The 18,688-nt window shown below is 39.9% G+C and overlaps 1 protein-coding gene across 1 annotated transcript in view; it reads right to left on the reverse strand.

The window, feature by feature from the left end:
- Positions 1-263: 263 nt before the first annotated feature.
- The window catches only part of LOC137291859 (uncharacterized), a 30,624-nt gene continuing 12,199 nt past the window's right edge, over positions 264-18,688 (reverse strand). The window contains exons 8-13 of the mRNA XM_067823401.1: positions 17,246-17,370; positions 15,818-15,919; positions 14,671-14,748; positions 13,448-13,496; positions 9,179-9,349; positions 264-401 (exon numbers count right to left, since the gene is read on the reverse strand). Coding sequence (XP_067679502.1) covers positions 264-401; positions 9,179-9,349; positions 13,448-13,496; positions 14,671-14,748; positions 15,818-15,919; positions 17,246-17,370 — 663 coding nt within the window. The remainder of the gene's footprint in view (positions 402-9,178; positions 9,350-13,447; positions 13,497-14,670; positions 14,749-15,817; positions 15,920-17,245; positions 17,371-18,688) is intronic.

Here is an 18,688-nt window from a genome sequence, read left to right on the forward strand (position 1 = left end):
CCCTGTCATCCATGTGGAGGGACTTAACTGTATCTGACACTTCTCAAACTACTCTGATGTTTTAAATGGGTCATGCGTTAAATTTTCTGTTAAACATGTTACCCACAGTATAGTTAATCTCAGTAAATTGAATGTCTGAAAATGGAGGTTCAGGTATAAGCCACGGACACAATCAATAACATCAGATAACAATGGCAAGCACCCAGCGTTTATTCAGAATGTAACAAGTTTGATGAGAAGTTCCATGATAAGGTCCGGATTGATCAGAACTCCACATGCGCCACTCTGCGTTCCACCTCATGTGATGTCACATACTCTCCAACCTGGTTCCTCTTGATTCTTTGGTGTGGTAAGCTTATTGTCCTGGACACTGTCTGCTCAACTCCATCTTCAAAGGCAACCTGAAAACAGGGAGCTGTTAACATCTACTTTTTTTTTCTATCACTTATGGTACTGGTGCCATAAACTGCAACTACATGTCATGCCATATTGTTGGGAATGTACATGAACAAAATGAAAATTGCTTATATAAAGATGGGGAATCCGCAAAGTTGAAGTATAAGCTTAATGTTATTTAGGTGATGACTAATTTACTTAGTAAACATTTATGGAAATCCATCAAACTATGTACACATAACTGTCTGGGAAGGTTTATATTGAATAACTTGTAACGGGTATTGGTTGTCTGTAGCTGAATCCACTGTTTCTTGGCGTGGTTCTTCACAGGCATTTAGAAATTGGTATTCAGGTAAAAGGCAAATGTTATTGATAATATAACAATATTTGCCTTTTACTTTTATATATTTCTTGGTGTCTGACTTCATCACTATGTACTATACATGGTAACTTCTGACCATAACAAACTGTATCTTCACTGAATAATTGAACAATGAGGACATACAATAGTTAGCCATTTCCTTTAAACTATACTTTCCTCAGTTATAGCTTGTGGGTAGTACCACATTACTACCATGCTGGACTTTTAAGGGCAAGTATGATGAAAAAAAAAAAATTTTTTAAAACTTATCCACCTGGCATGATTTCTCTCGTGATCTCCAGCTGAGTGGAAACAAACTGCAACAAAGTTTTTGATCATTCTCTCTCTTTTCATGCTGCTGTGCAGATGTTCTGTACTTAAAGTTAAAGTAAAGTTAAAGTGAATTTTCACTGAATAATTCTTCTACTATGGGAAAGGATCATTCTTCACTTAGGAAGAGGAAAACTTGTCCACTGTCCAAGAAAGTGTTTAAATCTGATCCTAACTCTTCATGCATTGATTGCATAGGCCTGTGTACCTGGACTTCCAGAGGTAGTTGGCCGTGAAAGTGCGGGGTAGAATAGGCCTTCAGCAACTCATACTTGCCAGAAAAGGCGACTGTGCTTGTCGTAACAGGTGACTAACAGGATCGGTGGCCAGGTTTGCTGACTTGGTTTCACATGTCACTCACTCTAGAGGTAGTTACTGTCAAGATCAGGATATCTTCTCCATCTATAGGAACGGGACCTAATATCTCCTGGACTGAGACTTGTTAGAAAGCTGATGAACATGGTCCTTAGGTTCCTAAGAAGTCCAAAAAAGATAGGCCTTTCAAGAAAGTTTCACAATCATCCTCTTCTTTGACAGGTCACAGTGATTTTTTGGATACTCAGTGTGATGGCTACTTGAGCAAAAACTGCTGTCGTTGTTTTCATGCTCTAAGAGATCAAACCTACCATGCCGTCACGGATGGTTGTTGTGCAGCATTTACTGAGCCATAATGAACTTCAAACAAACCCTCCAGATACAGCAATCACCAACTTAACCATCACAAGGAGTCTCCGGATAACTTTAAATGTTCAAACTGCCCCAACTCCACTTTCGCATCAACCTTCAGGTTTGATGAACCTTACATCATCAACCAAATCCCACATGCAATGAAACCTTCCATTTTCGGCAAACCTCTTACATCTGGCTATCCCAGCACATTCAATGCACTCTACTAATCTACCCGTTTCCTGGAACCATTCTCAAGACACAACGTAGAATTTTTACTTAATGGTTGGGGCTATGGTTTCTGGCTGGTAGTAAGTATGTGCTGAGATGTCTACAGATGCTTGACTCCAGGTTTTGTGTCAAAACCCTCCAAGAGCTTCACCTCTGGTTCACTGTACCCCATTTTCCCATATGTTCTTGAGGGATATCTTCAGCTTAGATCCCTGATAATCTAAAGCTATCTGAAATCCAACCATCAGAGAATTTACTCTCTACATTCTCTGTGAAGGAATAGGATCCATCTACTATGTTTTCACCTTTGCATCGGTTGCATTGGGCCTGGTTTAAGGACCTGAAATGACTTCAGGATGGTATTTCCATCTAAGTTCTCCTTCCCACACATTCCTGTGCACGGCTTTGCTTAGCTAATTGCCTCTCGTCAGTTCAACAATGTTTTAGATACTATGTGTCCAAAGAATATACTGATTTTCCTATTGAGGACCATAAATTGATACTGCCATTCGCCGCACGCTACCCATTCTCTTCCCACAGAGGTTACTTGTCATATCTTCCTACGAACCTCTGTTCTAATACGTCCATATTTTGCGGTTTTCGTAAAATCCCCTAGTGGCAAAAAATGGCAGCATATTCATCTCCTTTTTTTCTGTCCAATCAGAACATGTGTTACATCGACTTAGATTCAACTTGACAAATGCAAGCAATGTGGAGAAACAAAACGACATGACTGAGTTCTGTCTAGAAAGAAACATTTGAGTATCGTGCTTGGGAAGAGGTTTTAGTTTTCACAATGTATCCGGAAATTACCGAGATCTTTCGAACGATCACGTTTGAAACAAGGTCGCTGATTGCACTACTAAATCTGATTGCCTCCAATCACGAGTCTTGAATACTTGCACCATGAAAGGGTCGTATTAGAACAGAGGTTACGTAGGAAGATGTGACAAGTAACCACTGTGGGAAGAGAATGCACGCTACCATCCTTCAACATGATTTTGTCAACTACCAAGGGAGTAGCCTTGACCGTAGCACATGCTGCTAACCACCATAAAGCATACCTTTTTGAGCCATGGCACAGATTCATCAACACTTCCAGATGAGACCACCTGGGAAGACTGTTACAAAGTTTAACTGTTTAGGCAGCTTTGCTCAGGCCAGTATTTATTCAACGGAACCATCCATGAACACCATGCTAATGTGGAGAAGTACAGTCAGTCCCAGTTTTCAGTTGAACTATGAATTGTATATGTATGTACTTGTGCTTCTCATGTCTGGTAATCTCCCTCTTAAATTCAACAGGTAATGGGGTAGATTAGTGGTTAAAGCATTCACTCATCATGCCAAAGACCTGGGTTCAATTCCCCACATGGGTACAATGTGTGAGGCCCATTTTCCGGTGTCCCCCCACACATGGAATATTGCTTAAAGTGGTGTAAAACTAAACTCATTCACTTAAATTTAATCTGCTGGGTTGAAATGACCTACAATAAAAGCCCAGGCTTCAGTTGTTCATAAGCCCATGAACTCTATGCTGCTCCTTTATAAGGACGTCAGGGGTGTCTCTAGGAAGCATGCACCACACACCGCTACCTGCTACTTGGTCATTGTTATTCTTGGAGGAACGTAAATAATCTGAGTAGTGAGGAGGCTGGGCAGGCATCCATCTCGTGAGACAAGGTAAGTATATAAATATACAATTTATAGTTAAAATTTCCAATGTTTAAACCTATCCTATCTCATATCTAGGTCAGGTCACAGAGTACTCTAGTCTGGACAGTGTGAACAGCAACACTGTGCAGACTGAAGTCAACTGTAGATACCGTTACACAAGGGGGCCTGTCAAGAAACTTGCATCTCCTATGATTGTGATGGACTCTTCAGTACCCCAATGGTCTACTAAGCACAACGACTCCAAGGAAGATGGCTACTCCTGAGTGGAGTGGTGTTCAGTCACATTAAAGGATTCAACTTTCTCAAGCCAAGCTCGCCTCGTCATGATCTACAGATTGTTCCAGTAAATTAAAACCTTTCAGCAGTAATCCGGCTCAACTCACAGACACCATGACTATGAGATGAAAGGGAAACAACTCAGAAAGCTCACTATTTAATTGTTAATTTTTTCTGAATGACATTGAATGACCATCATTTTTCGCAAAAGCTTAGTCAAGAATGTGCCCAGCAACCTAATAGCAGAACACAACGAAACATTGGAATTCGGGAAGGGTCACTGCCACCAACCTTCAACCAGGTTCGACATAACTATCGGTGCTGAAAACAGCTCAACAAACAACCTTTGGTTTGTAACTGGACAAACTAGCGATAAAAGTCTCAAGGATCTTTGCCTGACACTCCTGACTTTTACACCCCAAATTTTCTTGTCAAAACAAATAAAGGACACAGACAAGCTTTGCCTCATTTTCAATAGGAACTCAACTACCTCACCAACTACCTTCAGCTACTTACGCACTTCAGAATGATCTCTGTAGCTCTTCCGTGCATGATCCTGAAGCCAGGAGACCTCATCATCAGTCTAAATGTGCATATCCTAATTTTCCCATATCATCAGAAGTGTTTGCCCTTCATTTTACAAGGCATCCACTATCAGTGGAGTTTACTCTCATTTGTTATTTCTATGGGCCTGTGGCTATTTACTACAGCTCCTCCATTCCTAGGGCAACGTCTTCGCAACTTACATCAACGATTGCATTCAATCCCAAACACCCTCAGATTCTACATCTATACACCTCATCAAAAGTAACGCACCACTCAATATTAATTACCTTAACTTAACAATTTTTCCAGTGATGATTTTTACAATAGGTCTCTATGAAAAACCGTTCTGTGCATACTTTCTGCCTAAAGCATGCACCTTGGGGAAATTCACATGTACATGAAACCCACAGGTAACAGGCCACCATTTCAACACAAAAATGCATGTTTACCCTCTGATAAATTATGCTGCGTTATTCATCCCCTGAGTGACTTTTCGGTTAAAATGGCACCCAAAGTGTTCATAGGACAAAGATGGCAGATCATTGGTATGCACAGGACCGGGATGTCATGGCGTGCTATTGGCCGAGAATTGAATTTAAGCCACACGACAATTAGCAGGTTAATTGCCAAACATGGTGCCACAGGAGAGGTTAAGGACCGATCCAGGACAGGGAGGCCACAGAAAACAGATGCCAGAGCATTGGTTTGAATGGCTAGGCATAATCCATTCCTCAACAGTGTGCAGCCACTGAACCTATGGCGCCCTTTCCAAAGACTGTCCACCGTCACTGTCTGTAGACACCTTCATGCTGCAGGTCAGAGAGCAAGACGTCCCGTCAGAAAACCACTACTGACCTCCAGGCAAAAACAGGATCGTCTAAATTGGTGCACAGCAAGGCAGGGGTGGAGGATTAGATCATGGCAGCGCATTCATTGGTCCGATGAAAGCCGGTTCCTCCTGCACGTTACAGACGGCCGTGCGCGAATCTGGAGGTCATGAGGAGCAGCATATCACCAGGGAAACATCCAGGAGGAGGTACCCTTTGGAGGGGTAGTGTCATGGCGTGGGGTTGCTGTTCCTTTGACTGCAAGCTTGATCTGGTCATCATCAGTGATACCAGAATGAATATGTGGTGCCTCATTTTGACAGTCACAATCTTGCAAGCCGACCTGTCTTCATGGATGACAATGCTAAACCTCAGTGAGCCCATGCTGTTCGCCAGTTTCACAGCAACAATGCCTGACACGATAACATGGCCAGCTCGAAGCCCTTATCTCAACCCCCTTGAGCATCTGTGGGACATTCTGGGCTGCCAGGTCAAGCAGAGGGAACCTCCAGTCAATTCCCTGCAGGAATTGTCCCAGGCTTTGGTGGAGGAGTGGAACAGAATACCATTTAGGAGGATCCGGAGGCTCATTGAGAGCATGAGACGTCATGTCAGAATGACCATTGCTGCCAGAGGTGGATACACATGATATTGAAGACATTTCTCTGTGTGAAACTGTCCCATATATGGTTCAATTTCTATGCACATTCGATGGCTTGTATTCATTTAATAACTATGGGTGGCAATACTTTTCAGGGGCTTGTTTTGGGTTGTATTGTTGTCATTAAAAGATGTTGTATTACTTGTAAAACTCATGTATTACCATTTTTTACAGGTGATTTGCCAATGAGAACTGAGAACGATACCTAAAGATCATAAATATCCCATTCAACGGTCTTTGAATATAATTTTCTTTCGCAGTCATCTTTATGCACCCCAACTTTCTTAAGTGTGGGTGGTGAGTTACTTTTGATGAGGTGTATACATCTCCATTTCACCAGTCAACTACTTCACCAACTGACAATGTGAGTTTGTACTGGTTTCCATCCAATCCAGTCATCCGGGATAAATGGATGCAGTTTGTTAGCACCAACATCGAATAACATCTCATGTACAGGTATCACGCCTGCCTGTCTGTTTAATTACATAATGTGACTGAGACAGAACCCAGGTGCACGAGCCATAAATCAATGCATTCAGTTTATGGCATATAGCTTGACAGGTGTTAAGTTCAAATTGCATGTGGTCAATGATTGAAGTTGTGTATCGTGTATTGCATATTGCCATTTGCAGACACATAGTTGTAAATAAATCAGACATTGAGGTTTGTCAGTGACCGAGACAACTTGTCACAATCAACATATTTTTCTGTTTTCATGGACATGTATTAAAACATTTCAGTTTTCAAGCTGAGCAATTTTTACAAATGAAATTAGTATTTCTATTGCTACATTTTCTTGAAAACCTAGTTTGCAAATCTGCAGGTATGGGGTCAGTGTATATTTATTACTGTAGACCAAAGATCAGGCTCCCTAAGTAATTGAAGGAATTATGGCAAATTTGAAGGAATTGCATCTCAAATGTAAACAAACGCAGCCCACTCACAATTCAATTGCAGCGATAGTGTAAATAACATAAACACAATGCCCCTATTGGAGGCAATGTCGGTAATGCTTGAAACCCGCTCGGCCATCTTCAGAGATTTCTCCACTCTGTTCCATGATTTGTTGGTCGCGTCCTGAAACTCACACCTCAAAACGTGACGTCACTAGATGGAGCACCTGTATCGGTGAGTTTTGTTTTTAGTTTCTACGGTTTTCATTTTTATCATTTTCCATTTTTGACCACCTGTGTTCAATACGTTTAGGCATGAGGTGTTGTCGGAGTTATTGATTATTCTTTTAGGAAATGATCAGCACTGCAAAAGTGTGTCATAAGGCTTCCGATGTTCAGACGTAACCAACCTCCAGGGGCATGACTTATGACACTCTTTCACAGTGACGATCCTCATCACTCATCCCCTAGTTGACCTGTTCGTGACTAGATTCAACAATCAGCTACCAGAATCATTTCACAAATCTGAGATGCAGTGGTGTGGGATCAGCTGCAGGATGCAGGAGGCTCTTGCAATATCTTGGGAAATCCTAAACGCTTCAATCCCTGGCCCAAGACTTTCTCTCTTCCTGTTTGCCGCATTAACAGAGATCTTTATTCTCTCTTCAATGACAAGTTGGAGAAATTTGGTTGCAAATCGTGTTACAGTACTCATCATTGAACGTCTTCATCATAGTCTTGTAGTAAGATGCTGACTGACCTCTGGTTTAACAAGCAATTATGTCAGTGAAGTGGCAATACCGAATTCTATTCGATTTCAATGCATTCAGGCTCCTTGGCTAAGCTTAAGCAATGGAGTGAGGGTAATTTGATGTCATTTATAACCGAATGTAAAAACAGTTGAGTTTTCAACTGCGTACATGGACTGGAATATAGTTTTGAAGCAGGGATTGTCCAGATTATAGTTGCAAGATTTTCATTCTGTGGCAGTTTCTGGTAATTGAGGAAAGACATGGAAACATGTTGCAGCTCCATCCTTTTGTCTTGAACAAAAGTTGCAGTGGAAAAATCACATTTACTTGGAAACACCTACTCCCTGTGAGTTTTTGTGCCAACTAAACCAAGGGGCTTTGGGAGAAGCAACTTATCACAAGTATAGGAGCTATTTTGTCAATCAGGCACCAATGCTCGTAACAGGCCTCATTGTTCACCTTCCCCACTTCACACGGTGGTCATCTGCACACAGACACTGGGTAATCTGCAGCTCACCATCCAACTGCAGTGTAAGTACTAAACTTGAGATAGGATAAGTTTTAAAATTTTAAAAATTCTAACACATTAATATATTTATAGATATATATATATATATATATATTTATTGTTAAAATTTTCACTTGTGATTTTAATACAAACAGCATTTTCACAAATAAATAAAATCAACTACAGTAAAAAAATTCATAACATTTGTATAACACATTGAAATGTCCAACTGAAACAGGTAAAATCACACGTTGTGAAATAGTATTTTAAACAAAACTATCGGATATGTTGCCTGAAGTTACTCAAGATCAGGATGCATTTAAGCAGTTTAAACTTTTGCTCTTTCTGTTCATTGCTGAGTGTATGAAATAATTGCCTGTAAACTATTTTTCTACCACTAATACCTACTGACCTCAGTTGGTTTCCACACCTGAAATCATATTCCATGTTACTAGTTAGCCTTAAGTTGATATGAGTTTTGGTCATGGAAATCAAGTGGATGAGCAGACAGAAAATGCCCTGGAATTAAAAAGAAAACTGTCGTGGAAACAAGGATATTTAACGCCAACATGACTGATTGTGTTTCGCGTCAAACAATGGGAACATGTTTTAAACCTGAAGGCAGATTTTTTCCAAATTAACTGCATGGATTTTTGTTCATGCTTGGTCTCGACTTGATTGTTTGCAGGCTGTCATGATAAAAGGACAAGCTTTATTGATTAACAACTTCTTTATTCAAATGTTGCGACATTTCGATAAAGATTCTTGTATTGTTGTCAAGCTAGTGTCACATTGTCGTTGTACATCGCAGTTAATGTATTTGTTGTTTTTGTTAAGTAAGTACTGTATATATATGTTACCCTATTTTCAACCTTACAGTAGCTTGACAATGACACAAGAATCTGAAACGAAACGTCACATCACCTGAATACGGAAGTTGCTCATCCATAAAGCTTGTCCTTATATTGCTCTCCAACCTCTAAATAATGCGACTCAAAAAAGCTGTGATGATATATTTGAGATATTGATAATTCACTGTGCAGTACTCACATACCTGTTCCTCCAATTCCTCAACTTTGCCTGCTACTGCTGCACATCCCAGCCACAGGACCAACGCCAATAGTATAAGCCCCATCAGCAGATAACTCAGCATCTCTGGATAGAGGTGCAGGGACAGGAGCAGTCCCCCTGTTTGCACCACGCACAGACTCACAGTACACACCACCTGATGACATATACCAGTCACATTTATATGACAACAGGCTGGATTTTTGTAAATAATATTTTCAAACCACTCTCACCATGACCACTGAAGTTCAAATGTAAACTGCAAGTTTACAAGTTACAGTTACAATTCATACAAAATTGCATTTGATGTGGAAAGATATAAATGGTCCATGTATTATTCGCCCACAAGTAAGGTACCAACCTCAGCTTTACAACACATTTACCAAATTTAATTTCATTTTGACAATGAACTGGTCGGGTGAGTCAAACCTGCATCAAAACAATTCCTTCAAATACAATACATTGAATACACCATAGTAATAAATGTATGGCAAGTTGGCACACATCACTGGTTCTCCAATGCAACTATCCTATGATTAGTCTGGTGTGTGCTTAAGTAAAAACAAAATAATTATGTGGGCACGTTCATCACAAATTTGGGATGCATCATCATAACTTCTTAAGTTTCAATCAAGACATCATACAGACATCAAACGCTTGCTGTAACTTAGGAAATATTGAAGATCAAATGTGACATGATGTAACTAGGTGGCTAGGTGATCGTATTGTTGGAGATAAAGTCTCCCTAACCATCCATGTTGAGCATCAGCTGTGGATGAGGCACTGATCAGTTAGCTGGGGTTCTTCACCTCCAATGTTTTAAAAAGTAAGGATACAATGTACATTATAAGTTGTTCACTGGTCACAAGGGGAACATGGGTTGATGTACCCTGTATGTTTGTTTATGTTCCCTTGAAGTCTGAAGGGTGAGAGGGACATATACAAACATTGAGTGTACATCAACCCCTTGGCCCCAAGGGACCAGTGAACAATCTACCTATCTTACTGAACACCTCAATGTTAATTTGAACTGTTTGACGCAGCGGTACGAATCTTTTTGCAGTCATCAGTAGATTTTGCTGGCCAAATTGTTTTAGAGTTATCTCCCTTACATCAATTTGAATTCACAAAACATTAGTAATTTCCGTACATCATACGTGATTCAATGTTATTCAGGATAAAGAATTACTACCATGAAGTAGTAATTGATTTCGAGAATAGGCTTCTGGAGAATCTGGTCTGGGAAATCCACAACACTGGTGAGTAATCTTTGTGATCTGCCTTCAGTCCTTCTTGTATCTACCCTTCAACAACCCTTCTTAAAGGTCACATACAAAGTAAAACACAACTTTGCAGATTATGATACCTTTCGGTAGGCACTTACCGAAACAAATCATCAATATTGCCACTTCAACCTATAAAGTTTGGGGGAAAAACATGATGACAAAAAGCCAGCAAAACAATGTACTAACTACTAAGCGCTGGGGAAAAGAGTTTCAAAAGCTATCCTGCGCTGCGCTCATGCACAGTGAATAGGTTCGCGGAGCTTGAAACAGTATGCCTGCCTGGAGTATGAGGTCATGAGCGGTAGTCTAATCCTTGTTGTGTACACAAACAAGTAAGTAATCTAATCGTTACATAAAAAATCCAAACTCATGTTGATTGTGATAAGCAGACTGTGTTAAAGAGAAAATTCGATGTCTGATTTATTGATGCCTATATGTCGGCCTGCCTGTCTGCTAATGGCAATATGCAGTGCACAACTTCAATCACTGTCCCTATGCAATTTGAAATTAACACCTATCGGGCTCATAAGCCATAAACAAAGAGCCAGATAAGCATATCAGCAAATGAAACCCAAATTACAAAATATTGCACTTTTGACTGATCATGCTTCGTGACTTTGAACGACACTTGTCAGGACCTGCTTAGCCAGTCCATGTTCACATTTCACGCGTACTAACAGATCAGACACATAACCTATACGATTGGCACGCATATGAATTATTTGTGGCAAATTCAAAATCGATCCGAAAACAGATTGGTATTTGCCTGGACATAGTTTGGGCATTACCACCTTCCACAGCATGCCTCTTGTGGAAGTCAGCTAAGATCTGAATGCAAGGGGCAGTCAAATGTATGCAAAATCCTACGTCACAAATAATGAGTGGAAGGATGATCCCATAGCTTTTGATGATTGCAAGGATTACTGCAAGATTTCAGCAAGAGTGTGCAGTCTCAAACTTGTTTCACCATCATAGGTGATGTAACACGCTGGAATATGCATGTTCAAAAGTTGACTACATGTTTGGTATGGAAGCCTCAGAGCAATATGCAACTGAGGGTGAACAAAGTCGTGGGATACAAGACACACTCAGGAGGATGACAGAGACATCTGAAGCAAGAAACAAGGTTGTGTCGAGGAACATTCAAGAGACTTGGGAGAAGCAGAAGAAGAACTTCAAGGCTCGTCATGCGTCTTCCTCATTTCAAATTAGCACCAGTTCTGATCAAGCATGCAAAGAAAATCAGGTTTGGAGACAAATTCATGCCCATGTGGATAGGCCCCTACATCATCACAGAGGATCTCAGGAAGGGAAGAGTGAAACTCAGAAAGATTGAATCTGAGAGAATGCCCTCCAACACACACAATTCAAGTAATTTAAAGGTGTGCAGACAAGAGGATTCAGAACAGTCTGACTCACAGCCACCAAGGAACAAGCAAACACCTTCACTGCAGAAACTTAGATTACACGCAACATAAGGAAAGCACAGTTCACATCGAGGTACATTGCCAAGACTACTGCTTCAGCCTCCAGTGGTTTGGCCTCAACCTCCAATACCTAAGCCTCCTACACTTCAGCCTCAGACTCATCCTGAAATGCCAGAGCTTCCAACACCTTAGTCTCAGCCTCTACCACCAACTCGCAATCTTTCTGTCCCCTGACTGCTGATGAGTGCAAGATACTTTCAAAGAGACTTGGCATCAAATTTCACACTTACCCTGGCCACAATGTCTCATTACACTTTGCACAACCCAGGATTGTTCATGTGCACACAGATGCTGAGATAATGGCCACAGCATCCCTTCTTGATGTGGACATGTATGTCCACTGCAGATGTAGGAGTAATTCATATGGATGGGACTGTTATCTGGTAAATCACTGTTCCTGTGACACATTTGATACTTTGCTTTTATTCTTACTTTTTCTTTTTAATCTCAACTTATATCAAAATATTTAAACAAAGTGCACACCAAGTACTTTTTATATATGAAGATGAAGATGTAAATTGTTTGAAAATTGAAACTTGACAAACACTTATAAATGTGTTCAAATGAATAGCTGTCTTGTTTTCATTTCTTACTTTTTCAAGATGAACATACACATGAAAATAAGGTTGGGGAAGAAACAGTACAGCTAGGCAAGATTATCACCCTTTTAATATAAGAACAAGGGTGATTAAAGAAAAAGCCTTCAAGGTTGATTCAAGGATGGGGAAAGTTTGTCCTTGGTCAAAGTTTCCCCATGGATGTTTGGCCTCTTACACCAGTAATGTGGCAATGTAAATGGACACTAGAAATACACTTTCCTGAATTTGATCATTTGTGACAGACTGTTTAAGAAACAAACACGGACTGAAAAAAAACTTTCAATATTTGCCAAAGTTATTCTCCAAAATTTAAAACTAATCATCAGGTTAAACACATTCTGTGATGGTCTTGCCCTTGTTATGGTTGTCCATCTTCTATCATGCAACTCAATCTTCACTGTCATTTATGTCACCACATCCAGTTGCAATGCCATTATTACCCGTACAGACATGAAACTATGAAACTACTAACCAATTAAATTGAGAACTACCTCATGAATGAGATGGATCAAGATGTTCAAGTCTACATACAAATGAGTCCAACGCTATGTACAGGCATTGTTGTTGTAATACATAATTCATACCCTGCTTTGTCATGTCACCTAACATCATTGAAAAACTGCTTTGTATTCTACTAAATAAAATTCATAGCCAGCCTTGTTTTACTAATCAAAGTTCATAGTTTTGAAATTGTCTTAATACAATATAATACTGCCAGCTTTATACTGTGACTCAATCATAAATAAATAAATAAATAAATAAATAAATAAATAAATAAATAAATAAATAAATAAATAAATAAATAAATAAATAAAGAAAGAAAGAAAGAAAGAAAGAAAGAAAGAAAGACAAAAGATTTACGGTCATTCTGTACTATACTGACCTCCAGCATCTGATGGATGTTCAATGGCAGACCTTTCCATGTGCGCTTTCTGCCACAAAAATGTTAAAATTGATTAAAAAAACAAGAGTCATCAGAAGATGACATATCCCCTGGCCCCCACATATTTGAAAGGACCAATCATCTGACAGTTACCTAATGTCTTTTTACACTAAGTTTGAATTGTTTCCATGGAAATCATGAAAAATATAAATGCTATATATCTGTAAACAGCAAAAGGCACCACTTCAAGATCTCTTATATATCTGCCAAAACTTTGTAAATAGCAAAAGGCACCACTTTGTGGTCTGCCTCAAATATCTGCCAAGTTTTGCTGAAAGATATTCAGAAGTTTTTGAGTTCTGCTCCGGAATCAAAGCCCATCCCTTCATTTTCAGACAAAGTCTGAATTGCTTCTATGGAAACTGAGAAAATGATAAATCACAAAAACCTGTACATAGCAAAAGGCACCACTTTAGGTTCTGAGTGATGTACCTACAAGTATTGCAGAAAAATATTGAACGGTTTTTGTGTTCTGCTCCAGAAACGAATCCCATCCCTTCATTTTGAGACTAAGTCCGAAACGTTTTGATGGAAACCAAGAAAATAATAAATTCCAAAAACCTGTAAGAACAAAAGGCACCACTTTGGGATCTGCCACACATATCTAGAAAGTTTTACTGACAGACATTAAGAAGTTTTTGAAATGTGCTCTGGAAACGAAACACCTCTCACTTTTGAGACATAGTCTGAAACGTTTCCATGGAAACCAAGAAAATAATAAATCACAAAAACCTGTACCTAGCAAAAGGCACCACAATAGGTTCTGATTGATATATCTTCCAACTTTTTGCAGAAAAATATTAAACAGTTTTTGAGTTCTGCTCAGGAAACAAAGCCCACCCCACCATTGGACTAACACCAAAAAACAAAAAAAATGAAAATGCCAAAAATCTGTATATAGCAAAAGGCACAAACATAGGTTAAGATTATTATATCCAGCAAGTTTGGTCTAAAAATAGGTTAAGATTATTATATCCAGCAAGTTTGGTCTAAAAAATACTGAATGTTTTTTGATTAATGCTCCGGAAACAAAATGATTACGGATGGGCGGACAGACAAGGCGTTGACTATATCCCCCCCAATACACGGTGGGATAAAAATTGAAATGGTGCTTTCCTGGGCCAACAACTAACTAGCAGCAGATGATATGTATATTTACATACCTGTAAGGGCGAGCAGCCAGCAGTAACAATAAGTAGAGGCCAGAAACTGACAGCAGAACAATGGACTGTCGAAGGGGACTGTTGAAAAAGACGTAGAACATCAATAAAGTATTCATAAATTCAGAGGTGGGTATGTCACACTGGTGGTCTCGTGAAGGAAAGGGTTGGTTAGACTGCTAAGTTTTACTCGATTTTACAAGTAAAAGTGCTTTTCTGGATATCCGTTTCTGCATCCCACTGAATGCCCGCTTAGGCCGAAGTGAGATATTTTGACACATCCTATTTGCAGTTGTGTAAATTTGATGGATACAGAGTAACAGCCTAAGAACAGTTTTTTTCATTTCCGACAGTACTTGTGAAGGAGAGGGTTGGTCAGACTGCTAGAGATGTGAAGGAGAGGGTTGGTCAGACTGCTAGTGTTGTGAAGGAGAGGGTTGGTCAGATTGCTAGTGCTGTGAAGGAGAGGGTTGGTCAGAGATGGGTATGTCACACCGCTAGAGATGTGAAGGAGAAGGCTGGTCAGTCTGCTAGTGTTGTGAAGGAGAGGGTTGGTCAGTCTGCTAGTGTTGTGAAGGAGAGGGTTGGTCAGACTGCTAGAGATGTGAAGGAAAGGGTTGGTCAGACTGCTAGTGTTGTGAAGGAGAGGGTTGGTCAGATTGTTAGTGCTGTGAAGGAGAGGGTTGGTCAGAGATGGGTATGTCACACCGCTAGAGATGTGAAGGAGAAGGCTGGTCAGTCTGCTAGAGATGTGAAGGAGAAGGCTGGTCAGTCTGCTAGTGTTGTGAAGGAGAGGGTTGGTCAGTCTGCTAGAGATGTGAAGGAGAGGGTTGGTCAGAGATGGGTGTGTCACACTTCTGGTGATGTGAAGGAGAGGGTTGGTCAGAGATGGGTATGTCACACTGCTGGTGATGTGAAGGAGAGGGTTGGTCAGAGATGGGTATGTCACACTGCTGGTGATGTGAAGGAGAGGGTTGGTCAGAGATGGGTATGTCACACTGCTGGAGATGTGAAGGAGAGGGTTGGTCAGAGATGGGTATGTCACACTGCTGGTGATGTGAAGGAGAGGGTTGGTCAGAGATGGGTATGACATCCATCACTGACACACTGTCAACACAGTTCAGCTGTAAACATGTTACCATGTACTTACTCAGTTAGCATAGTGTTGGTGACTGCAATGCTGACTACTTTTCTCACCATCACCAGACAGTCCCAGAAACAGCAGCGGTTATTGTATGAGTCATACATAAATCTGTAAAATGATTATTCTCACGAAACTGACGTAAGTCTCATTTTCAATAGGGAAATGATTCATTCATCAGTATAACTAGGTCTGTTACTGAACTATTGTTCTGGAGGCAGTTTGTGTTGATAGGTCTATTTATGTCTGAATAAGTCACCATCGTATGGTAAACCCCATCCCACTATATTTTCCAGTAGGAGGTGGTATGCCACTGCTTTTTCCACACACAAGTCCATATACTAGTATCTTGCTTCAACTGCCATTCTGGAAATACAGATAGATTGCTGTATACCTGCATGGGCACCAAATGTCTAAACGGAAGATCTCAAACATGTGGCTTTTTGGGGGTTCATTTGGGGTTCAAGGTGCCCTACAATTTTACTGGCTTGTATGTACTCCATAGGTATTTCCAAGAGCCATGTTTATCACAAACATTCCGAATTGACGCAGAATTGGTTCCTTTCTTGATTCTTGTACAGTGCTTCATATTGAAGATGGGGCATCTAAGGCATATTGTGGGGTATGCACTATTTTGGTTTGCATGTTGATCTCCTCTTGCTCAAAGATGCACGTACTGCACTGTCTATGTTGAAAACTACAACAGATGCTGTTCCTTTTTCTCCAATGGTGAAATACTCAGCTCCTTTTCAACAGACGCAGTCTTTTTGTTGAAGATAGACGAATAGATATCATCTACAAATGTAGGTAGACCTCCCAGGGATTAGAGATTTGTTTTGCAGAGATTGTAGAGATTTTCTACTCAGGCAATGTCCCACTATATTTTCCAGTAGGAGGTGGTATGCCACTGCTTTTTCCACACACAAGTCCATATACTAGTATCTTGCTTCAACTGCCATTCTGGAAATACAGATAGATTGCTGTATACCTGCATGGGCACCAAATGTCTAAACGGAAGATCTCAAAACAAGTGGCTTTTTTTTCCCGGTTCCATAATTGCATTTTGGTTACCAAAACTCAAGGTGCCCTACAATTTTAAGGCTCCTAGAATAGTCACACAGCAAATGCACCAGGGGTTTACCATACGATGGCAACTTATTCAGACACAAACAGACCTATCAACAAAAACTGTCATCGGAATGCCATCCTAATACTATTAGTAATTCAGGTCTTCTTTGCAACTAGATACCGACTGATTGTTTATCTTACTGATGGTACCGGACATGCATTCATTGAAAATACACAGTAGTGTATGATTTCAAACTGTCACAGGGTTGAAGTAAATTCAGATTGTATCCTATCTATGCTGTGTTTATTCAAATAATAATCACTTAGCTTTTCAATTGAGTTCAAAATGTTACTGCAAACATGAGTTACCCATATCTTGCTGACTTGTACTGTAGGAGCCCCCATTTCCTTTGTCGAAGTGTGAAGAATATGAGCAAGAAAGGCAGCAGTATGATGTACACCAACATAAACAGCGTCAACACAAAGTTTAGGGTCTGTTCACATAGAAACAAAACCTGCTGTAACTGGGAAAGTGTCTGGAACGTATGCACTGAAATATTATAATACACTTACTGGGAATTTTTTTAAAAACTTCAATGAAAATAATCATTATCACTGATCACTCAGTAACTCATTAATCAGTACATGTTTTAGACCACAAGACATATACAATAAGTTGTTTCGTAGCTTATACCACCTAACCTAGACCTATATAGGATCACCAAAATATCGGGGTCTCAAAAAGAGGACCTTTTCACTATATCTTCAGAATTGCTCAGAAAATAAAATAACGATGTTAATGGATACATTCCATGGATACATTCCATATAGGTCATCATTAATCACGAACATTCACCCAAAGCTCTTCAGCACTGCCTGCATCAAACCACAATGACAAAATCTCTAAGAAAGGGTAACCTGGAGAGCAGGAATGCCTGTTTTAACCATGTATGTAAACAGCTATGAGGATATGCATGAATACTGCAAATCATAAAGTTTTAACAAGCTCGAGAAAATATGACGCAATTTGCAGGTCCAACATAATAAACGATCAACAACTAAGGTGTCTCATTATCTCTTTATTACTGACAAGTTCCTATAATCAACAGCTCTATGCAATACATCAGTTAAGCAATGACAACAACTTGGGGTATGATACTTGAACAAAAATTACTCAATCAATATGTCAGATAGTCAAGACAGTCTTTAGAGACTGTTTGACAGGCCAGTACCATCCAGCAGGCTGGGGTAGGTTTCAACACACTAGAGATCATGGAGATCAACAGCTTTGGTGATGTCATTGTCAAATTTGCAGCTTATCTGGGCAATGCAGTGTCTGTTGTTTTTAGGAAAACATCAAGGATTGCATACACACAGAAGCACTCTACTAAGCTCAGTTCAAGATTAGAGGCAACGTTTAACATGTGATTGGGTTTACAATAAGTAGAACTATCAGTTGCAATATAGTTTTGAGAATTAGGCAAGTCGCAACAATATCATGGCAAAATATCTGTTGGTCGACAGGCGCAAAAATATTGAGACACAATAATTATGTAATTGACAGTATTAAAGTTTGGAAGTGCAAGCTTGCCAACAGTCATTGCTGAAATACATCACCAAAAGATTCCAGAGGATATCCCTACATCTTGTCAGAGATTTCAATCACCTTCAGATACAAAATTTATAAAAAGTTGTAGAGAATTACTATCATAGATAGATAAGAGAAGAAGCAAATTTTTCTCCCTGCAGAATTTATCAAGCGAGCAATAAAGTGGCCAAGAAAACACTGTCTACAGGGACAGGTTTTACTAG

Source organism: Haliotis asinina, chromosome 7, assembly GCF_037392515.1.
Source record: "Haliotis asinina isolate JCU_RB_2024 chromosome 7, JCU_Hal_asi_v2, whole genome shotgun sequence".
NCBI lineage: Eukaryota > Metazoa > Mollusca > Gastropoda > Lepetellida > Haliotidae > Haliotis > Haliotis asinina.